This window comes from Equus asinus, chromosome X, assembly GCF_041296235.1.
Source record: "Equus asinus isolate D_3611 breed Donkey chromosome X, EquAss-T2T_v2, whole genome shotgun sequence".
Classification (NCBI taxonomy): domain Eukaryota; kingdom Metazoa; phylum Chordata; class Mammalia; order Perissodactyla; family Equidae; genus Equus; species Equus asinus.
In genome coordinates this window covers 51,063,882-51,088,929 of record NC_091820.1, presented here as the reverse complement: position 1 = coordinate 51,088,929, position 25,048 = coordinate 51,063,882, and the positions used below count along the sequence as shown (strand labels likewise).

The window sequence follows — 25,048 nt, the reverse complement described above, 5'->3', positions numbered from 1 at the left end:
GTGACTGTTGGGGCTAAGTCACCTCTGAAGCTAGGTGACAGATGAACCTGCCAAGTTTGTCCCAGGTATGGATGATCCATTGCCCTATAACCTCTCCTCTCCACCCTTCCTCCATGTTAGCCAGCAAGAGTCATTGTTAACCAGAAGTTAGCCAGCTAAATATTTTTATCTTGGTCCAGGACTCTGTTTGGAGAGGCTGTGGCCTAGGGAAGTCAGAAATCCTGGCTCAACAGTAAGGTATGACTGGCCCCAGTGAGTGTGTAAGACCCTAAGGAAGTAAGTGTCTTGTGGTTTTCCTGGTATTCTGTGGCCACTTGGGAGGATTTCATTATGAAATTTCCACATAAAATCAGATCTTGAATGATTTGGATACTTTCTACACTTGGAGCACCAAACATTCCACAGCTTCCATCTCATGGAGTCATCCAACAACTCTGTGCAGGGCTACACTGAGTCCTACTTCTCAGGTAGAATTTTTAAGGTTCCAAGAGGTTCCATAATGTACCCTATTTCATCCTGAAAATTGGTGACTGAGCCAGGACAAGCCATTGGCTTGTTTTCCGTGGCTTGAAATCTATCATATGAGGAAAGTTTCTTGGCACTATAGACAGGTTATTAGGCTCAGCATGCTGGATTCTCCACTTCCTGGCTTTGTGATCTTGGGCAAATCACTTTACTTTTCTCAGCCTCAAATTTTTCATCTGTAAAAATGAAGCTAATGTCATGAGGTCGTGATGAGGATTAAATTAGATAGCGTATAAGGTGCCTAGCACAGTTGCTGGAACATAGTAGGCACCAAAAAGAATAATAATAGTAGCTATTATTGTTAAATAAAGCCTTTCTTAACACCCATTTCCTTCTCAGTTCTGGCACCTACAGACTCTTAATAAATGTTTACTGAATGAATGAAAACCCCCCACCTATGGTAATGTCTTTCTTTCTCTTAGGCTACTGAAATTACAGTCAGTACCCTGGACTTACCACCTATTTGAATCCATTTTTGTCACACTCCAGATGTAATTGTTGAACCCTGCTTATGGCCAAAGCAGTGTGATAGCTGATGTGGAGTTGACAGAAATATGGTATAGTGCCAGTCTCTAGAAAGCGCTTGCATATATAAGTGTCTGGATTTCAAATTGCTTCATGTGTAAGTCTGTATATTTAGAAGACGCAGAGGACCATAACTGTATGCTCTTGTACTAGACATTTGTTTCTTCATCTCTGAAATGGAGAGGATGGATTTGATTAGTGGCTTTGAAATAAGGTCCTGAGGAGCCCTGGGAGTTCCAGGGAGGTGTATCAAGGGATACTCTGGTAGAGTCAGGTGAGGTTGGATTTGAAGAGAGAATAAGGACCCTGGGGGTCCCACTTCCACTTCAACCATAAAGTATTATGATTTGGCTTATTTTTCTATGTTGAATCACAATCACTTATTCTATTTGAAGGAAGGGGTCTTCTCATCAATCACCCACAGGATCCAGAACACTGTTGGGTAAATGGTACTTGCTTAATAATTTTTTTTGTCCACTTGATTGATAGAAGATTTAAAGAGAAGTAAGCTATTGTGTGTGTGCATTTAAGCAGTGGCTGACATGATGCCCACTATATAGATTTGAGAAATGAAGGACATTTTACTTATATTTAATCTTAACCCAAACTACCTAGTTGGTGGACAGAACATGGAAGGGTGGGCTTTAGATACTAAGCCTGAAGAGCATAGTAAAGGCAATCAACCACAAGGGTAACAAGTCCCTATTTCTTTTTTTCATCATTAACACCCCTTCCCCTTCCTCCTGGGTACCTCAATCAACCAACTCCATTAAAAATGTATTTCCTCTACAGAAACCTTTTGACAAGTCATTTATTTTCCTGGGAAAACTCGAGCAGAGGAGTAGAAACAGTTTAGAATTAGGGTTCAGACCATGTTGTGGGTTTATATTTGATTCTGAGTGAAGTAAGAAGCCATTGGAGGATATATTTTTAAAAGCTTTACTGAGTTGTAATTTACATACTGTAGAAACCATCCACTTTTAGGTGTAAAACTCAGTGACTTAGTAAATTTACAGAGTTGGGCAACTATCAACACCATACAATTTTAGAACATTTCCATCATCCCAAAAAGAGCCCTTATGCTCAATTTCAGTCAGTTTCTGTTCCCACCCACAGCCCCAGGCAACCAGTAATATACTCTCTGTCTCTATAGATTTGCCTTTTCAGGATATCGCATGTAGCTTAGCATATTGTTTTTGATGCTCTTACACGTTGTAGCATTTATCAGTATTTCTTTCCTTTTATTGACAAATAGTATTCCACTCTGTGAATATACCACATTTTGTTTCTTCACTCAGCAGGTGATGAACATTTGGGTTGTTTCCACCTTTTGGCTGTTGTAAATAATGCTGCATGTAAGTCTTTGTGTGGAAATATGTTTTCATTTCTTCTGGTTAGATTCCTAGGAGTGAAATTTTTGGGTCATATGATAAGCATGCATATAACTTTTTAAGATACTGCAAAACTGTTTTCCAAAGTGATTGTGCCAATTTCCATCCCCAGAAGCAGTGTATGAAAGTTTCAGTTTCTCTATATCCTCTACAACACTTGTTATTGTGTGTTTACAAAAGACATTATAGGCATCATAGTGGTGTGAAGTGGCAGTTCTTTGTAGTTTTAAATTGCATTTCCCTAATGACTAATCCTGTTGAGCTTCTTCATGGGTTTACTTGCCACCCATATATCTTCTTTGGTGAAGTGTCTATTCAATTCTTTTGCCCATTTTTCAGTTGAGTTGTTTGTTTTCTTACTGTGAATTTTCAGTGTTCTTTAAATATTCAAAATACAAGTCCTTCATCAGATACCTGCTTTGCAAAGATTTTCTCCTAGTCTCTTTCTTGTCTTTTAATTCTTAGTGTCTTTTGAATTGCAGACATTTTAAATGTTGATGAAGAAGTCCAGTTCATCAGTATTTTCTTTTATGGATTGTGATTTTTGTATCGTATAAGAGAAATCTTTCCCTAAGCCAAAGTCACAAAGATTTTTTCCTATGTTTTCTTCCAGAAATTTTATTTTTAGGTTTTACATATAGGGCTATGATGCATTTTCACTTCATTTTTGTATATGATACAAGTATAAGTTGAAGTTTATTTATTTTTTACATGTGCATATCCAGTTGTTTCAGGACAATTGGGTGAAAAGACCATCCTTTCTCCACAGCATTGCCTTTGCACCTTTGTCAAAAATAAGTTGTGGGTATATTTGTAGGTTTATTTCTGGACTCTGTATTCTGCTCTGTAGGTCTATTTGTGTATCTTTATGCCAATACCTCACTGTTTTGATTACTGCAGCTATATAATAATTCTTGAAATCAGGCAGTGTAATTTCTCCAACTTTGTTATTCTTCTGCAGAGTTGTTTTGGCTACTCTAGGCCCTTTGCATTTCTGTCTGGATTTTAGATTCCACTTATCAATTTCTTCAAAAATGTCTGCTGAAATTTTGATAGGATTGCACTGGTTGTATAGATTAATTTGTTGTATTTCACCAGTGTTTCAAATAATGTCCTTTATGTGTTCTAGGATGCAATCCAAGATACCCCACTGCATTTAGCCAGGTTTCTGTTGAATAGTGTTAGCATGGTGTATCTCCTTCCATCCTGTGACTTGTTTCTTTATATTTAAAGTGAGATTTTTTTAGGTAGCCCATGATTTGGTCCTTTTTATTTTAATCCAATCTGACAATCTGCTTTTTAATTGGAGATGTTTAGACTATTTATATTTGAGGTGCTTGTTGATACGGTTAGGTTTAAATCTGCCACCTTATTATTTTCTATTTATCTCATCTGTTTTTTGTTTCCTATTCCCTCCCTTCCTGCCTTCTTTTGGTTTAAGTATATTTTATGGTTCCATTTGATCTCTTTTTCTAACTTATTAGCTATGATTCTGTTTTGTTATTTTAGTAGTTGCCTTAGGGTCTGTTATATATATCTTTAACTTGTCACAATTTATCTTCAATTGGTCTTATACTGCTGCAGACATAGTATACGAAACTAGTATACAACATAGTATACAACATTACACCTTTATTTCTCTATTTCTGGCCTCTGTGCTATTACATTGATGTATTTCTTGGCTTAAATGGTTGATTATCTTTTTAAGTAATTTAAATAATGAGAAAAAGAGTCATCATATTTTTTTCATGTTCGGTGCTCAATATTCCTCTGCTATCATTTTCCTTCTGCTTCAAGGACACTTTTAACGTTTATAGAGAGAGGGTTTGCTGGTGATGTAGCATTCCAGCTTTTCTATGTCTGAAAAAGGTCTTTATTTCGCCTTTGTTTTTAGAAGTTATTTTCACTATGTAAAGAACTCTATATTAGCAAGTTTTTTTTTTTCAGTACTTTAAAAATGATCTGCCACTGTCATCTTGCTTCCATTGTTATTTGTTCCTCCTTAGGCAATGTGCCTTTTTTCCTTTGGCTGCTGCTAAGATTTTCTCTTTATCATGGTTTTGAGCAATTTGATTGTGATATGACGTGGTGTAGTTTTCTTCATGCTTTCTGTGCTTGAGGTTTGTTGAACTTTTTGGATCAGTGATATATAGTTTTCACCAAATTTGAAACATTTTGGTCATTAATTCTTCAAGTATTTTTCTTTTCTCCCTCCTTCTTTATCTCTAGTTACCTGTCTTTTTAGCCACTTGAAGTTGTCCCACAGTTTGCTGATGCTGTTTATTTTTTTTTAAATCTTTTATCTCTGTATATTTTGTTTGGGGAAACTTCTATTGCTATGTCTTTATGTTCATGTATCTTTTCTCCTTTATTGTCTGAATCAATTAATGTAGATTTCATCTTCGACATTGTAGTTTTCATCTGTAGATATTTTATTTGGGTCTTCTTCATCTCCCCCATGAATCTATTTAATGTGGCCAGTATTTCCTCAAGCTTTGTGAACATATGAAATGAGCTCATAATAACTATTAGTGTCCTTGGCTACTAGTTTTATCTACCATTTCATTTCTTGGTCAGTTTTGACTTATTATTCTCTACATTATAGGTTGTATTTTTCCTGCTAAATTGCACACCTGGCAAGGTTTGATTGGATGCCAGGCATTGTGAATTTTACCTTGTTAATTTTGCATATTTTTTCCTTCCTATAAGTATTCTTCAGCTTTGTTCTGGCTCATGTCATTAAGATGCTTGGAATCAGTTCTATCCTTCTGGACCTTGCATTTCAGCTTAGCTAAGTGGAATCATAGCAGCATTTAGTGTAGAGCTCTTTTTTCCCCAGTAGTGGTACAAAACTTTTCTTTGTACTTTAATGCTTTTGTGAATTGTGAAGTTTTTCCACCTTGGCTATTTGGAACAGTCACTATTCCCTTCCCTTTGTGGGCTCTGATCACTGTTCACTCAAATCCTTCTGGGTGGTTCATTCCCTGGCCTCAGGTAGTTTCCTTACACACATGTGCTGGTCAATACTTAACTGAATACTTGAGAGGGATCCTCTGAATATTGTAAGCATTCTCTCTCTACACAGGTCTCCCCTCTCCAAAACTCTTGCCTGCAAACTTCAGATGCCTTGGCTTCCCCAGACTCATAGCTCCATTTCCTCAATTGAGAAAGACTGCCAGACTCTGTCTGAGTTCTCTGTCCCTGCCTTGAATCCTAGTATATTTCTCTAGGCATTAAGATGGGGCAATCTTTGGGCTTATCCAAGCTTTCCCATCTCTCAGAGATCACTGACCTTACTCGCCTAATGTCTAATGAGCACTGTTGTTTCATATGTTTTTTTCCCTTGTGTTTTTGTTTGTTTGTTTTGTTTTAGTTATTTTGCATGGGAGGGTAAATCTTTTCCCTGTTACTCTATCTTGACCAGAAGTGGAAATCAAGGTTATTCCCCAAATTTGGCATTAAAAGATCAGATTTAACCATTTAAGACACACATATTTTATATTTTAAAAAACCTAAAGTCAAGATGTGTCTTAAATACAATGCTGCCTTACAATTGCTCTTGGCCAAGAGGTCATTGTGTTGTTGTCAGTGTATGAACACACACAAACTTGGCCATGGCTGTTTATATTATCATCCCTTCAAGTGACTTATGTGCATGATTGCCACTGTATGTGTTGAGTTTAATTGCCATTTAAAATGTCTTCAAAAAGATTTCATCATGGTTCTCCCTTGAAATGAAAAGTTTTTGTGTGTGAGGAATGATTCCGACTAGAAAAGTCTGATAAAAAATAGTGTCTTAAATAAGTCTACAAGAGCTCTTTCAGCAAGTATTAAATTGACATTTAAGTTATAAGAAAACATTTTGAAAAAAAACAAAGAAAACATTTTGTCGTAATTTAATTGGTAACTCTTTTTTAGTAATATAGAATAATGTGTACTTACATTCAGTGGCATCTTAGATTCAATTAAGTGCAAAAACCAATTAGCCAAGTTGTTGGTAAAGCTAATCCAACTCGGTTCCAACATAACAGTGGTTGAAACAAGACAGAAATTCATTTCTCTCTGACATTATCAGTCTTGGAACAAACTATCTGTGGTTTGTGTGGTTACTTAGTGTTGGGGATTCAGGCTCTTTTTATCTTGTTGCTTCACCACATACAAGGTGTTGCCCTCATCTACATGGTTCAGGATGGCTCGATGTTGTGTGCACATTTTAGGCAGTGGGAAGAGGGCAACAGGGGACGTGAATGACATGCTTCTTTCCTTTAGGGTCACAGCCTAGAAGTTGCACATATCACGTATGTTTTCACCCCATTAGCTGGAACATTGTCACATGACCAGAAACAACTGCAAAGGAGACAGGGAAATATAGTCTTTATTCTAGACATCACATGCCCAGATGAAAACCAGAGATTCTGTTACTGTGGAAGGAGGGAAGAATGAATTTTGGGGGACAGGAGCATTTGTGTTTTGTGTGACCTTAGGGTTTTCAAATTGTTGGAGTTGCCTATAGATGGAATGGATTATCTAGAGAAGTAGCAACAACTCTACAACTAAATTGTTCATGGAAAGCGTAATTGAACACTTGGCATTAATGTTATAGAGGAACACTTAAGCAGTGTTTGGGAGGGGGCAATAGATGCCTTCAAAGGTCCTTCCCAGCCTGGAGATTCACATATGCTCAGGTCCTACCCACATTGGTCTGGTAGTCCCTGGAACCACTTGCTGTATGTGAATCACTTGGCTGCTGTCAGTGCCCAGCATTGCTTCGTGTTTTTCTTCACTGTAAATGCCCAAATAAATACAGTCACCTTCATATAAATTTCTCATTTAACCCCCAGAGATCAGGGACTGGGGAAGGCCAGAGCAGGAATAACTAAGCAAAGCTCTTAATCAGATCTTGATGGTAGTGGGGTAGAGGTACAAGGTGGGTTGAGCACAGGTTAAGAGAGAAATGAGACAAAATCAGGGTGCATTCTGTTATAGGTCTCCGATTGGGTGGATCCCCCAAGCTTCCCCATGGCTCCTGCTTCCTGAGTACAAATACAGATACAGGAGCCCTCATGCACTACTGGTAGGAGTGTGAACTGGTGTAACCATCCTGGAGAAGAAATTGACACCACTTAGATGAAATAATATATATTACCTGTGTCCCAAAATTCCCACTCCTGGGATATATACCCCTAAATTTACTCAGACAGGAAAAAGAATATTCACTAAAGTGTTGTTTGTGGAGGGGTGAGATGGAAGCAAACTGAGAGTCTTTCCTTGGAAGAGTGGGCAGGTAAAGTATGGTGGATGGCCACACCTAGGAGGAAGGAATCCTGGATTTTTTTTTTTTTTGAGGAAGATTAGCCCTGAGCTAACTACTGCCAATCCTCCTCTTTTTGCTGAGGAAGACTGGCCTTGAGCTAACATCTGTGCCGATCTTCCTCTACTTTATACATGGGACTCCTACCACAGCATGGTGTGCCAAATGGTGCCATGTCCACACCCGGCATCTGAACTGGCAAACCCTGGGCCGCCGAGAAGCGGAACGTGCAAACTTAACTGCTGTGCCACTGGGCTGGCCCAGAATCCTGGATCTTAACATCAGAGTGCTGCTTGAAAACTAGATAGTATCATTAGTCTATAATATATATATATATATATATATATATATATATATATATATATGTATGTATGTATTTGTCTGCTTTCTGCCACACTGTAATACCACATTCTGGGTGGCTTAAACAACAGACATTTACTTTCTCACAATGTTAGAGGCTAGAAGTCCATGATATAGGTACAAGCAATTTTCTTTTCTTGCAAGGGCTCTCTTTCTGTCTTGTTGATGGCCGCTTCTTTCCTGTGTCCTCACATGGCCTTTCCTCTGTTCTTGTGTGGAGATAGAGCTCACATGTCCCTTCCAGTACTTATAAGGCTACCTACTATAGAGTTGGGCCCTACTGTGATGACCTTACTTAATCTTATACCTCCCTGAAAGTCCTCTCTTCAAATATAGTCACTTTGTTGATTAGGGCTTGAACATATGTATTTTAGGGGGACATAATACATTCCATAACATTCCACCCTATGCCTCTCCCAAATGCATGTCCTTCGTGCATGTAAAGTTGGTTCATCCCATCCCAAGAGCCCCAAATATCTTAACCCATTCCAGCATCAATGCCTAGTTCAAAGTCTCATCTAAATATCGTCTAAATTAGCTTTGAGTGAGACTTGAGATATGATTCATCCAGAGGCAAAATCCTCTCCAGCTGTGAAACCAGACAAATTATCTGCTTCCCAAGTGTAATGGTGGGACAGGCATAGGATAGAAATTGCCTTTTTAAAAAGGAGAAATCAGAAAGAAGATAGGGATGAGGGATCCCAAGCAAGTGCAAAACCTAACAAGGAAAATTCCATTAGATTTCTCAAGCATGAAAATGCTCTTCTTTGGCTGGATGCTTTGGGCAGTGTCACCCCCACAACTCTTCGTGGCATCCCCACTCCTGCAGCTCTTTGCAGTCACCCTTCTCCTGAGACACTAGAGGAATCCTGGCCCACTGAAACTGGGGAGGGGACCCACTCTCTGAAACTGAGGAGGAAACAGCCTTTACCCCTGGATCTGTTAGATCTGGGTTTATGGTGGGAGTGGCAGCCCTGATGATATCTGAATCACCTTGGCATCATTTTTCCCTTTACTTGAAGGATAAAGCATATTTGCAGCCAAATAACTCTATTGTCCTGTCCTGTTGAGTCCCAGAATTCCAAAAACTTTCCTTTACTTCATCCTCTTTCTTCTCCCCTTGGTCTGTACTGACAGTGTCTGTGCTTGTATAATCCCATCTCTATTCTTAGCTTCTGCTGAGATACCTGATTAAAATCATAAGTAATATCCTCATAGAGTGATTTTCCATCCAGACCCTTGGTGTTCTCTCAGAACATGTTTTATCATTTTTTACAATATGGATAGAATGAGAATTTTCCAAGTCTTCACGTTCTGGTTCCTTTTTGCTTAATGGCTGTTTCGATTTATCTCTTTTTTCTTGCATTTTACTGTAAGCAGCAAGGAGAAGCCAGACCTCACCTTCAACACTTAGCTTAAAAATATCCTCAGCTAAATTGCTAATTTTATTGCTCACAAGTTCTACCTTCCACAAAACACTAGAAAAAAAAATCAACCAAATTATTTGCTACTTTATAACAAGGATTACCTTTCCTTCAGTTTCCAATAGCATGTTCCTATTTTGTTTTTGAGATCTCCCCAGAAGTACCTTTAATGTATGTATTTCTACCAGTAGTCCCTTGGATGCAATATAGACTTTTTCAAGCATGAACCTCAAAACTCTTCCAGCCTCTACTCATCACCCAGTTCCAAAGCCACTTCCACATTTTTAGGTATTTATTAAAGTAGCACCCCACTTCAGAGTAGCAAAATTTATATTAAGCTGCTCAGTCTTCCACAACAAAATACCACAGGCTGGGTGGCATAAGCAATAGACATTTATTTTCTCACAGTACTGGAGGCTAGAAGCCCATGGTCAAATTGTTAGCAAATCTGCTTTCTGTTAAGGGCTCTCTTTCTGGCTTGTAGTCAACCACCCGCTAGCTATGTCCTCACATGGCCTTTTCTCTGTGCATGCAGAGAGACAGAGCAATCTCTGATGTCTCTTCCTCTTACAATAAGGGCAACAGCCCAATTGAATTAGGGTCCTGCATTTATGACCTCATTAACTTTAATTACCACTCTAAAGGCCCTGTCTCCAAATACATTAACATTGGGGGTTAGGGATTCAACATGCATTTTGAAGGAGCACGATTCAGTCCATAAGCTTGCTCGTTCACTCTTGTTCTCTCTCTGTCTCTCTCTCTCTATATATAAGTTAATATATATTATATATTAATATAAATAATTTCATATGAAACAATAATAAACACTTCGGAAGAACACATGCAGCACAAAGAGTAGACGTTAAATACTTTTGAATGGTTGCCTATGGTGGGGGAGGTAAAAGGTGTAGGGAATGGACCCAGAATTCTATATGTAGCAAAAATATCCATCAAGAATGAGGAAGAAATTAAGACATTCTCAGATGAAGGAAAACTAAGAGAATTTGTCACTAGTAGATTTACCCTAAAATAATAGCTAAAGGAATTTATCTTAAAGGAGACAATAAAAGAAGAAAATATGGAATATTAAGAAGAAAGAAAAACCAACAGAAAGAATAAAAATATGATTAAAGTACAGTACATTTTCCTTTTCCTATTTAGTTTTCTAAATCATTTCTGATTGTTGATGCAATAATATAGTGCTGTCTAATGTGATTCTCAATATATGTAGAAGAAATATATCAGATAATTATATTTTATGTGGTGGAAGGTAAAGGGACATAAAGGGAGGTAGCATTTCTACTCTTCACTCACACTAATAAAATGATGACACAGTAAACTATGATAAATTATGAAATGTAATACCTAGAGCAACCACTAAAAAACTATATAAAGAGATGTACTTAAAAACACTGTAGATAAAATGTAATTCTAAAAAATGTTCAATTAACAGGAAGGCAGCAAAAAGAAAACAGAAAATCAAATGAAAGATCAAATAGTAACAAAAAATAAAATGTACACTTAAGGCCTAACTTATCAATAAGTACACTGAGTATAAATAGCCTAAATACTGCAATTAAAATACTGATTAGCCAAGAGAATTAAAAAGCATGACCCATCTATATGCTGTCTACAAGAATCTCACTTCAAATATAAAGATATAAGTATGTTGAAAATACAACAATGGAAGATATACCATGGAAACATTAAATAAAGGAAAGCAGCGGGACCGGCCCGGTGGCGCAGTGGTTAAGTTCGCACGTTCTGCTTCTCGGCTGCCTGGGGTTCACTGGTTCAGATCCTGGGTGTGGACATGGCACCGCTTGGCATGCCAGGCTGTGGTAGGCGTCCCACATATAAAGTAGAGGAAGATAGGCATGGATGTTAGCTCAGGGCCAGGCTTCCTCAGCAAAAAGAGGAGGACTGGCAGTAGTTAGCTGAGGGCTAATCTTCCTCAAAAACAAAACAAAAAAAAAAAAACAAAAAAAAAGGAAAGCAGGAATGGATATATTAATATCAGATAAAGTAGACTTCAGAGCAAAGACAATTACTATGTACAGAGAGGTACATTACATAATGATGAAAGTGTCAATCCAAGAAGACATAGTAATCCTAAATGGGTATACACCAAACAACAGAACTGCAGAATACGTGAAGCAAATCTGATAGAACTGAAGGAAGAAATAGGCAAATCAACAATTACAGTTGTAATCTTTAACATGCCTCTATCATTTGATAGAACTAGACAGAAAATCATCAAGGGTATAGGACTCCACAATACCATCAACAACAGGATCTAATTAATATTTATAGAACATTCCACCCAAAAACAGGATACACATGCTTTTCAAGTGCCCATGGAACATATGCCAAGATAGACCCTATCCTGGGATACAAAATAATCCTCAACAAATTTAAAATAATGGAGATACAGAGTGTGTTCATTGACATTAATAAAATCAAACTAGAAATCAAGAAATCAAAAAAGAAAATACCAGGAAAAATCAACAAACATTTGTACAGTAAATAACATATATCTAAAATAATGAATGTTTCAAAGATGAAGTCTCAAGGAAAGTAAAAATACATTGAACATAGTGAGATTGAAAATATAATGTATCAAAATTTGTGGGATGCTGCAAAAGCAGTGGTGAGAGGGAAATTTATAGCACTAAATGCTTAATTTAGAACAGAGGAAATGCCTTGAATTAATAGTCTAAGCTCCCACCTCAAGAAATTAGAAAAAGAAGAGTAAAATAAACCCAAGACAAGCAGAAAACGGGAAATAATACAAATATCAGAAATCAATGAAATTAAAAACAGAAAAACAGTAAAGAAATCAACGAAGTAAAAAGCTGATTATTTGAAAAAGAAATAAAATTGGAAAACCTCTAGCAACACTATCAAAGAAAGAAGAGAAGACACAAATTAATGACATCAGGAATGAAAGAGGATATTGCTACAGACTCCACAAACTTCAAAAGGATAGCAAGGGAACACTATGAATGACTTTACTTGTGTAAATTGGACAAATTATATGAAATTGACTGATTCTCAAAAAACAAACTACCACAACATACCCAACGTGAAATAGATAATTTGAATAAACCTTTAACTATTTAGGAAATTGAATTTGTAATTTAATAACTCTCAAAACCAAAATCTCCACTCCCATATGGTTTCACTGGAGAATTCTACCAAATAGTCAAAAAAGAATTAACACTAATTCTTTTTTTTATTGAGATCATATTCACATATAACATTGTGTATTTTTCAGGTGTACGTTGTTATATTTCAGTTTCTGTGTAGACTGCGTCATGTTCACCACCAATCGTTTAGTTTTTATCCATCACCATACCTATGTGTCCCTTTATCACTGTCGCCCTCCCTCCACTCCTTCCTCCTTTGATAACCACTAGTCTGTTCTCCTTATCTATGTGTCTGTTTATCTCCCATATATTAGTGAAATCATACAGCATTTGTCTTTCTCTGTTTGAGTTATTTCGCTTAACACAATACCCTCAAGGTCCATCCATGTTGTTGCAAATGGTACAATGTTGTCTTTTTTATGGCTGAGTAGTATTCCATTGTATTTCTATATACCACATCTTCTTTATGCACTCATCTGTTGATGGACACTTGCTTTGCTTCCACATCTTGGCTATTGTGAATAATGCTGTGATGAACATAGGGATGCATAAATCTCTTTGAATTGTTGATTTCATGTTCTTTGGATAAATACCCAGTAGTGGGAGCTGGATCATGTGGTATTTCTATTTTTAAGATTTTGAGAAATCTCCATATTATTTTCCATGGTGGCTATATCGGTTTGCATTCCTACTAGCAGTGTGTGAGGGTTCCCTTTTCTCCACATCCTCTCCAACACTTGTTATTTCTTGTCTTTTAATGCCAATTCTTAACAATCTCTCCAGAAAGTAAAAGTAGAAACAGCACTTCCCACTTCATTTTATGAAGCCCTTAATACCCTGATACCAAATTCCAGGCAAAGACAATACAAGAAAACTAGAAACTAATATCCCTCATGAATATAGATGTAAACATTTTTATCAAATTATTAGCAAATAGAATTCAGCAATATATAAAAAAACTTATACATCATGAGCAAGTGGGGTTTATTCCAGAGATGCAAGGCTGGTTTGTAATTCAAAAATCAATGAATCTTACTCATCATATTAACAGGCTAAAGAAGAAAAATATCACATGATCATGTCAAGTGATACAGATAAAGCATTTGACAAAATTCAATAAATATTTATGATAAAATCTCTTAGAAAACTAGGAATATGGGGGAATTTTCTCAGCTTGATAAAGTACATCTACAAAAACCCTGCAGCTATCTAACATTACACTTAATTGCAAAAGAATGAATGCTATCCCTGTAAGATCAGGAACAAGGCAATGATGTCCACTCTCAGTACTGCTAGTCAATATGGCACTAGAGGTTCTAGATAGGACAATTGAGTAAGCAAGTAAATAAAGGCATATAGATGGAAAGGGAAAAAATAAAACTGTCCTTGTTTGCAGATAACATAATTGTCTATGTAGGAAATCTCAATAAATTGAAAACAAAACAGAAAACTTCTAGATCTAATAAGAGTCAGCAAGGTTGCAGGATATAAGATTAACAGAAAAAATAGCAATAAGCATATAGAAACTACAATTAAAAATACAAAACAATTTATAATTACTCAAAAACATGAATACCTAAGTGTAACAAAGATTTAACAAAACATGTACAGGACTTTTATGCTGAAAACTACAAAATGCTAATGAAAGAAATCAAAGGAGATCTAAATAAATAAAGAGACATGCTGTATTCATGGTTTGGAAAACTCAGTATAGTAAAGATATCAATCCCCCCAAATTGACATACAAATTTAATGAAATTCCCATCAAAATCCCAGAAAGATTTTTGGTAGATATAGACAAGATTATTCTATATGGCAAAATTTATATGGCAAGGCAAAAGAACAAGAATAGCTAAAAGAATTTTGAACTATAAAAATGAAGTGGGAGGAATCACTCTTCCCGATTTCAAAACTTATATAGCTACAGTAATCAAGACTGTGTGGTATTGACAAAGGGACAGACACATAGATAAGTGGAACAAAATTGAGAACCCAGTAATTGACCCACACGAGTATGTAATCCAGCTGATTTTTGTCAGAGGTACAAAAGTTATCCAATGAAGGAAGGATAGTCTTTACAACAAAGGCTGCTGGAGCAATTGGATATCCATAAGCAAAAAAATGACTCTCAGCCCAAACCTCACACTTTATGTGAAAATTAACTCAGAATGGATTGTAGGTATAAATGTAACTATAAAACTTTTAGAAAACTATGTAGGAGAAAATCTGCAGACCCCAGAGCTTGGCGAAGAGTCTTAGACATGACACCAAAGCATTATCCATAAAAGAAAAATTTGACAAATTGGAATTCATCAAAAACATTTTTAGATGTTCTGGTAAAGACCTGGTTAAGAGGATGAAAAGACAAGCTACTGACTGGGAGAAAATATTTGTAAACCAGATATCTGGCAAAGAACTCATATCTAGGATATATAAAGAACTCTCAAAACTCAACTGTGAGAGAAGAAATAATCCAGTTAGAAAATGGGCCAAAGACATGCACGGACAGTTCATGGAAAAGGATATACAGATGACAAATAAAAAAATGTACTACATCACTAGCCATTAGGGAAATGCAAATTAAAATCACTTTGAGGTATACTACTTCTTAAAACACTTCAAGTAAAATGGCTGGCCAGGTGGAGGAACTGGATTACCCATACATTGTTGGTGGGCTTGTGAAATGGTACAGCCTCTCTGGAAAACAGTTTGGCAGTTTATTGAAAAATTAAACGTGCAATTACCGTACAATCCAGCAATTGTAGTTTTGATCATTTATCCTAGAGAAATGAAAACTTATGGTCACATTAAAACTTGTACATGGATATTCCTAGCAGCTTTACTCATAATTGCTAAAAACTAGGATCAGCCCAGATGTCCTTCAGTGGACATTGTTTAGAATTTTCAGTGCACAGTGATAGTAAAGAGCAAACCAACTTTAGTTGGTTCTATTAATATTTTTTAATTCTTTACACACAATGTGCCCCCTTTTTGTCTGCATCCAGCGTGGACTGCTTCCACTGCCCTGCCCTTAGTATGCCACTGCTGAGAGGTGACAGTAGTACCATCAAAGACTGCAGTGACACTGCTGTCCCTCCACTAAGGCATGGGCCAGGCTCTTCCCAGAGAAACAAATAGAGGCTATTTCTGCAATCTATCTTCACAACTCTGTTTTCTTTCCCCAACCAGAAGTCTTGGCCCTTCTCTCCCTTAGTCAGGGTCTCTAGTCCTTGCTATTTCTTCCCAGAGTGGACAATTGAAAAGGCTCCAAAACACCTTTGATAGAGGCAGACATTGTGGCTACCCTGGGTTTCCTACCCAAAGGACAAAGCTGCCATTTTGCTGGTGACAGCCCTCCTCCCCAGGGAGAGGAAATACCACTGGTTCTTTGAGAAAGGCTTTATGCCTTTGATTTTCCAATTCCAGGCAGCACTTGACTGTTAACCCACAAGGTGAAAAGCCTTTGGTTTATTTTGATTTAATGTGGGATTGCAGTGATTCCTGCCTGACAACATAGGGCTGTGTAAGTAGATTAGGCACAGAGGGAGAAGGGAGGATTAGATAAAAGGAATTCATTTAAACAGGGAAAGATGTACTATGCTGATTTCTATGAAGTATCAGTGAGAGACTTCTCACCTGATTTTATTTAGTAGTAGTTGATGACATCTTAATTGAATTGGTTACAAATTAGGAAGGCTTGGCCCAGCACTATAAAATATAAAAAAAAATTAATATTATGAAGTGGCTTACGCTAATGATTATTGTTATAACCTTAGTAACTGGTAATATACCTTGCCACTCATGCTAGTACATATACACACATCCATGTACACACAAGCACACACACACACCCTACTCACTGTAGGATCTTTATAACAAAGGTCAAACCATTGTGGTAAAGGAGATGACCTTTACCAGAAGTCAGAAGAGTTGGGCAGAGTGAGAAGGGAAGGGTACTATCATTTGTTGACTGCCCACCATGTGCCACATACTCATAACCTGCAAAGTAGGTGTCTTTTATTATTCCTGTGTTACTGATGAGGAAGCCAAGGCTGAGAGAAGTGAACTGAGATAATCAGATTATGTCACTCTCCTGCTGCTTAAAATTCTATCATTTCCCCTTCCCATGAGGATAAAATTCCCACTTCATCACAATCTCCCAGCTGTATTCTGGCAACCTCCCTAGTTTCATCTCAGGCCCCCTCCCTCTTGCAGTAGATGCTCCAGTCACACTGACCTTTGTTCAGTTCCTCTAATGTGCCATATTCTTTTCTGCTCCAGGGCCATTGCTCATGCTCTTCTCACTGCCTGAACTGCTCTCCTCTGTGTCTACTTGCACTCACTAGCTACCTCCTACTCATTCTCCAGGTCTTAACTTAGATGTCACTTCCTCAGGTTCTCAGGGAAGCTTCCCCTGACTCCCCCCTTGAATCTACAATGTTCCTCAGACTGTGTTAGATCCCTTTGTTGTACCCTTCCACTGCATTCTGCATCTCATCCCTACTACTCATCACATAGATTTGCAGGTAACAGTGTGTTAACGGTCTATTTTCCTCATTCGATGAAGGTTTCTGTCCACAGACTGTCCTGTTCTCTCTTCTATCCTAGCACCTAGTAAGTGCCTGGCACATGATAGATGTTCTATAAATATTTGTTGAATAAATATATATTTAAACTCTCTATAATTGGTACATTTAGGTGCTCAATATAGTTAAACTATAAATATAGTTATTATTATTATTGTCTAAGGGCAAATAGCTAGTGAGAGGCAGAACCAGGATTTATACCCAGGTCTGAATCTAAAGCCCATGTTTCTTTCACAATATGGTTCTGCCTGCAGAAATGGGTTCTAGGCCCAGCATTGCCAAATACTGGCTATATGATTTAAGGTAAGACACTGTATCAGTTTTCCCATCTGTAAATTGGGGTATGCATAGGCAAAGTTCAAAGTGCTCTGCTGCATGTAATCTAGAGGAGGAAAATAGAAGTGTATATAGGAGGGGCTCTAAATAGTTAATTAATTGACCAATACAAATCAGTATGATCCTTCTGCAAGATAGTCGAACAGGTATACCAGGAACTCTAGATGTGTTTATGCCCTTTAGCCTGGGTAACCCAACTCAGGCAGTGTGGAGTAATGGGTGGTATTAGAGTGCCCTGGGTTTAAATCCTAACATCCCACTTAATAGCTCTGTAGTATTGGTGAAGTTACTACCCTGAACCTCAATTTCCTTCTTTACAAATGGGATAATAATACCTATCATTTTACCCTTTTCAAAGGTAAAAACAATGTAATAACATGAAAAAAAGTTTTTGAATATAGAAAGAAAAATTTTTCCCATCATCCTACCCATCTAACACAATTCTTTCTGTGGTTCTGTGCCATTGAGGGCCACAGGCAGGAGCCACAGGCAATGTTGATAAAGGAGAGAAAGACTGAAGACAGCAGCAGGCTGAGGTCAAGGTTGTGGAGCAAGAGCACCCATGGGATTGGCTGGGACAGAACAGAAAGCCAGCTACTGAAGCAGAAGAAAGGAGATGTCAAATCTGAGTAATGGATAATGGCTAGGCAGGACCTGAGAACTAGAGAGTACAGAGCCAGTGGGAAGATAATGTGCCCTAGAGGGGCCTGCTTCCAAAGTTTTGATGGCCCTTTCACTTAAGCAGGCTTCAAATGGTCTTAAAGATCCTTGAAACTGTACCCTTGCTGGTTGCTTTTCTTTAGGCACATGCACGTACATTTTGAAATTACAAAATAATGTGTATACTTTTTCATTGAGTATCATATCCTTAACATTTTCCATGTCATAAGTCTTCATAGTGATTCTTTTTAATGGCTGTCAAATATTCAAATTTTGCCCACAGCCCAGAAAACGCATTGCTGTGTATCAACCTTTTTTCGCTTCCTTGAATTATTTCCTTAGAATAAATTCCCAGGTGTAGGATTACTGAGCCAGAGGGTATGCAATTGGAATTTAAGCAGAAACAGGTTTTATTTTTCTAAAAAAAGAAATGAGCTGCCATTCTTTAACTTTCCCCTTCCTCTTCTGGAACTGATGAGTGGACCCTATAGAGCTATGCTATCCAATATGGGAGCCATTAACCACATGTGGCTGTTTAAAGTTCAAGTAACTAAAATTAAATTCAAAATTCAGTTCCTCAGTTGCACTAGCCACATTTCAAGTGCTCAGTAGCTACATGTCCCTAGTGGCTACTGTATTGAAAAGCATAAATATAGAATATTTCCATCATTGTAGAAAATTTATTGGACAGTGCTGCTCTGGAGTTTCTCAAGAGGTCACAGTTGGCATCTTGGGTGGGAGTTATCTGTGGTATGGGACTTCCCTGTGAATTGAGAGGCTGTTTAGCATCTCTGGCCCATGTCAGCTAAATGCTAGTAGTGCTCTCCCTTAAATCATATAACAGCTGAAACCTGTCCCACATTTGCAAATGCCCCATAAGAGAACAAAATTGTCCCCATTTGAGACCCACTGAGCTTTTATCTTAGAAGAATCTCCTAACTTTTTTGAGATGGCTTCAGATTGGCTCTGCCTAGAGAGAGGAAAGCTTAGAAAGATGGTTTAGAAAGGTATCCCTAGCTCAGGGCCTAACTCTGTACCCCATTCCCATTTTCTTCCTTTCTCCTGCTGGTCTGTTTTCTGCTTTATTGGAATTGCAGGAACAAGACCCTGCAGATGGAGAAGATCAAGGCCCGTTTGAAGGCTGAGTTTGAGGCTCTTGAGTCAGAAGAGAGGCACCTGAAGGAATACAAGCAGGAAATGGACCTCTTGCTACAGGAGAAGATGGCCCACGTGGAGGAACTCCGACTGATCCATGCTGACATCAATGTGGTACGTGACTGGCTCCCTGAAGTCTTCCTCTGGGCCGTTTGAGGAATAGGCAGTAGTGAGTGCTGTGACCTCTCCTTGAGATGTGGCTGTCACCAACTTGTGAAAGTAAGCATCAGGCTGTGGTGGAGTAGAAGAATCTAGAAGTTCTGCGATCCAGTCCTGGCTCTGTCACTGATTGACTATATATCACTGAACATCCCCCTTCTTCTCTCTTGGCCTCATTTTCCCTGTCTGTATTATGAGAGGGATTCAGTCACCTCTAAGGTCTCTTTCAGCTCTGATATGCTCTTATTCTAGGAGTCTGGGAGTTGAGAGCTAGCCTTGCAGAAAAGCAGAGCAGGCAGCTACCTCTGAGGTCTAGCTTAAAGGGTTCTAAAGCTTCCAACTAGGCCAAACAAATCATCCCTGCTGGCCTACCAAAGTGGGGCTCTGTCATTAGAGTCTCTTTTGAAGACTCTTCGAACATGGGGAATGAACTACCTGCTAAGTTGGTAAGCTTCCCACTTTTTGGAATTATGCAAGCAGAGTCTGAATTATCACCTGTCTGGGCTGCAGTATTGATGGTTCTTTCACCAGGAGAGAGGTTGGAGGTGCTGACCTGTAAGGTCCTTTCCAACCCTTAGAGCATATGACAATGAGACATATTTTTTTTTAAATTACATTTGAAGGAGTTAAGTTTCTATTATTGGAAAACTCATTTCTGTGGCAATACTTATTTCCTGATATTGCCAGGCTTAGGATCTTAAAGGGAATATAAATGCAATTTGGACAGTAGGTACTTGGGATTTTCTGTGGCACAAGATCATAGGGTTTTAGGATCTTATGAGGAGTTGGCAGTTCTGCTGCCAGCTAACCAAGGATACAGAGCCAATGAAATGAAGAAGATATTAGCCACAGAGGGGCTGAAAATCTAGGCCCGTGGATCTCAAACTTGAACATGCATCAGAGTCACATGGAGGGCCTGTTAAAACACAGGCTGTTGGACTCCACCCCAGAGTTTCTGATTCCGTATGTCTGGGGTAATGCCTGAGAATTTGCATTCCTAATGAGATCCCAGGAGATGCTGATGCTGCTGATCTGGTGACCACATTTTGAGAACCACTGATTTAGAAGAAAGGCTACTGGCCTAGGAGGCAGAAGCCCTGAGTCTTTATCTAGGCTTTGCCTGTAAGAAGTATTTCTCTGAGGAAGTTCCTTCTTCTTTCTGAACCTCAATTCTATGATATGTAAAATCATGGTGGGGTAGACTAAATGAACTCTAACATCCATTCCAGTTCTAAGACGCTATATTTGATTAATGCTATATTTGATTAATGTCTACCATTTATTGAGCCTTTACTCTGTCTTAGCCTCTGTACCGAGAGCTTTATATGAATTCCATCATTGAACCTTCACCAAGATTATATGAGGTAGGCACTAGTATTGTCATTATCATACAGATGAAGAAACTGAGGTTTGACAAGAATCACACAGAATACATGGTGGATTGAAGACTTGACCATAGATTGTTCTGGCTCTGGAGCCATTCAGCTGTAGAGCCTCACTGAGAATCTTTGGGTCTTTTCTGTGTCTACTTCACTCTATGTTCCAGATGGAAAATACCATCAAACAGTCTGAGAATGATCTAAACAAGCTGCTAGAATCTACCCGGCGGCTACATGATGAGTATAAACCACTGAAGGAACATGTGGATGCCCTGCGCATGACTTTGGGTCTGCAGAGGCTCCCTGACCTATGTGAAGAGGAAGAGAAGCTCTCCTTGGAGTAAGCTGCCAGCCCCTTGTCCCTGTTACATACATACCATACACACACACACACACACACACACACACATATATGCACAGGCTTATGTACACACATAAAACCTGGTCTGAAAGTCAGGGTACACAGTGTTAGCCCCAGGCCTGTCAGTGGCTAATCCACTGCATGACCTTGGGCAAGTCTCTGTGCTGGGCTGTTACACTAAAAGAAGGATAATTAGACTGGAATTACTAGATGGCTTTTAAAATTCTTTGAGCAATTTTGACAATACAAGACTATGTGTATGACTCTGTGTGTGTCTGTGTCTATGGCTTTTAAGAGGTCAATTCCCAAGTCAACGGCTAGAAGGAGTGTCCAGAAACCTTTGAAAACACAGAAGGCTGAGCTTTCATGGTCTCTAGGGGCTAGCCTGGAACTTCACCTTAAGACCCAGAGTTAAAGAACTAGGCTTGCCTTACAGAGAGACAGAGTTCAGTTCAGTAGAAGCAAGCATACTTCCTTAAGGTAAAGCAGTCTGCCTATGGAAGTGGTGAGCTTCTTCTTCCTAGAGCTATGTCAGCAGAGACCTGAAGACACTTAATAGGAATACTACAAAGGAACATGAGATGGAAGGTAGATGAATGTCCTTTGAGGACTTTGCTAGCCCTTGGATTTCTTGATTTTCTGGGTCTGTCAGAGCTAAGGAGCAGGAGGATTACCTTTCTGATCAGACAATGGGCCTGGTACCCAGGGAGAAGAACCTGTGCTGGGGAGGTTGCAAGAACTTTCTATAGTGAGCCACAGCCCAACCCCCTTGGTTCTGTGGCAGGGAGTCCTTAAGATGGGCAAGGTTCTGCTTGCTTTCAGAATGATCCAGCTAATGTAATGTCTCTCATCTTCAAAGTTACTTTGAAAAGCAGAAAGCAGAATGGCAGACAGAGCCTCAGGAGCCCCCCATCCCTGAGTCCCTGGCCGCTGCAGCCGCTGCCGCCCAACAACTCCAAGTGGCTAGGAAGCAGGACACTCGGCAAACAGCCACCTTCAGGCAGCAACCCCCACCAATGAAGGTGAGTGAGCTGGGTAAGAGCTATGGAGGAAGCAAGGCATCCTCAAGAAGCCCCATAGAAGGCTAGGTCTGCAGCTTTGGCCTTACGTATTTGGGACCTTCCTAAAACAGCTTTTGCTTGGGACACAGAAGAAGGGATGGTGTGTGTGTGCTGTAGTGGACCTACTGTTTTTGTTACCTCACTTTCCCAGAGGGGTTAGAATGCAGGGAGATTGGCAGGCTCTGCCAACATATAATTGTCAAAAACTTCGAAACGTGACTCAAACAAATATATAGTGAGCATATGTCATTAATGAGGGAGCTAGCAGGATTACAAAGCTGGTTCTAAAAGCATTTGAAGAACAGATGATTATATAGCCAGGAAAGGAGAGGAATAGTGAAATAAGTTTGCAAAGTTAAATACAGGAATGGTTAATATCCTACAGGGCAATAAAACTAACCTTTGTGATTATCTTTTCTTCGGAACAGAAATAATCTGCATCTCTACTGGGCAAAAACCATTTGCAGCTTATAAGCATAAATCACAGAGTCCGGGTCCTTATCAATGATAAATAGTCAAACAAAAGGACAGTTTTCTAGAGTAGGGGTCAGAAAACTAGAGCCCACAGGCCAAGTCTGACCTGTTTCCTGTTTTCGTAAATAAAGTTTCATTGGCTCACTTCCATGCCTTTGTTTAGGTATTATCTATAGCTTCTTTCATGTAAAATAGAATTGACTTGTTGTCACTAAGATCATATGACCTGAAAAGTCTAAAATATTTACTATCTTGGCCTTTATAGAGAAAGTTTACTGATACCTGTCCTAGAGAAAGAAATAATCCTTGAGTGGGCCTGTTGGACTATCTTCTAGTATAATACTAAATGGATGTACAATTCTCATTTTGCCTTATTTTCAAGTTTTGGATATTTTTCCTCAATACCCCTATTTGATCTTCACTCCCTTATATCTTTTATGTCCCTTACATCCAGCACTGATCTCTCTACTTGGGTCTCTCTCACTTGTTACTGCTCCTTCCTGTTGGGAAATCACAATTGCTTTCTGGACCCCTGGGGATCAGAAGGCTGAATCATGCCCTAGAAGAATCTGACCACTAACTTTTTGTGTCCTGTGCCCCCCACCAGGCCTGCTTGTCATGTCATCAGCAGATTCACCGGAATGCACCTATATGCCCTCTGTGCAAAGCCAAGAGTCGGTCCCGAAACCCCAAAAAGCCGAAACGGAAGCAGGATGAATGAAGAGAGAGAGAACACATAGAGTTCTGCTGCTCATAACCCCTCCCCTTGGCCAGAGTAATTGATGTCCTGATGTGAAACAACCCTTCCCCACCTCTACCAAGTCTCCTATTTAATGTGATGGAAGCACAACCCCTGTCTCACTTTGCTCTTACTTCTTTTTCTTCTTGGGGTTTTTGATTTAGGAAGAGATGTGGTTCAGGTGCTATTGACAGTGTCTCTGATGATCCCTTCTCTCCCACCCACATTTCAACCCATGCCATTGTTTGGAACTGAGGGAAGGGCAGAAGGCACAGATGTGATTCTCTGTCTCCTGTGTCTGAGGGCTGGAGGAGGCCCATATCTTATTTCAGGTGCAGGCTCCAGTGTGCCCCCTCCCTGTACTTTTGCCTTAGGCTCTGAAGGGATAACAGTCTTCTTGCTGGACTTTCCAATAGGCTTGGTGCATGTATGTCCCCCAGCCACCTCTCACTCTTATCTCATCTTCAAGGCCAAGAGGTAGCTTAGACAAGCCCTCCTTTTCATATTCATTTTGGAGGCCTGGCTGTTTATTATTGAGTTCACACCCCTCCTCGCCAGTCTCCCATATATACTAAAGTTCTCAGGTACCAGGCTATTTGTCTGAGGGTTCTGAGATCTGTGGGCCTTTCCCCCATGACCCTAGTTTTAGCAAATCAGTAGTAGACGTTCTCCACAGTGAGATCAGGGAGCCAAACCCACTCCTCAAGTCCTGCCTAACTCTGCTGCCTAAGTCATTGGGCTGAGGGCTCTACTGTAGGGGTACCTTAGGCTGAGATGGTCCCCAAGCTTATATCTGCATTACCTTTTGTTCAAAACCATTACTCTGGCACTTACTCAGTGGGATATTTTAGGGGTCAGGGGAGTGAGTTGAGATTCAAGTGAGTGCCAATCCCTTTACACACGCAGGGACTTTCTCTCCATTCCCTCCCTCTCTTGGATCTCCCCTCTTCTATAAGGCAGCCTCAGCTCAGGTCATCTGCTTGGCCACCCCCTTTTCTGTAGATTGTGCAGGTGGCCTTCCCTCCCAAAAGAAAAGGCACCGCGCTCCCCAAGCCCTACAGCTCTCCCCTGCACCAAAGCCAGATCTCTAGTCAAACCACGCTCAGACTTATGGGACAGGGATGGGGGTTTTTCAGCTGACTGAAAAAGTTTTTGCTACAGGTCACAGCCCCTGGCTGTGGGGAGGGGGGCATATTTTTCCTTCCTTCCTTAATTGTAGTTTTAAGTTTCCACAGTGTCTGTGTGTTCATAATATAAAAAGTTCCTCTGCTCTTTGAAAGTAAGAGTGCTATGTCTGTACAAATCCTTTTAAATAAACATTTGTTCATTGGAGTAAATGCTGACTGAGTGCCTACATGTACCAGGTCATAGGAAAAATGTAATGTCTTTGCCCTTCTGGGTAGTTCTTCTTCACTTTTATTCACTCCACCCGACAAATTAGAAAACCAGGCAT

At 39.3% G+C, this 25,048-nt stretch overlaps 1 protein-coding gene across 3 annotated transcripts in view; it reads left to right on the top strand.

The window, feature by feature from the left end:
• The window catches only part of ZC4H2 (zinc finger C4H2-type containing), a 67,614-nt gene extending 42,810 nt beyond the window's left edge, over positions 1-24,804 (top strand). For 2 of the 3 annotated variants that reach the window (XM_070502318.1, XM_014832958.3), the window contains exons 2-5: positions 19,365-19,536; positions 21,128-21,300; positions 22,181-22,343; positions 23,464-24,804. In XM_070502318.1, the coding sequence (XP_070358419.1) occupies positions 19,381-19,536; positions 21,128-21,300; positions 22,181-22,343; positions 23,464-23,577 (606 nt within the window). In that variant the 5' untranslated portion in view covers positions 19,365-19,380 and the 3' untranslated portion in view covers positions 23,578-24,804. The remainder of the gene's footprint in view (positions 1-19,364; positions 19,537-21,127; positions 21,301-22,180; positions 22,344-23,463) is intronic. The other variant, XM_014832959.3, reaches the window with a different exon arrangement.
• Positions 24,805-25,048: the final 244 nt, after the last annotated feature.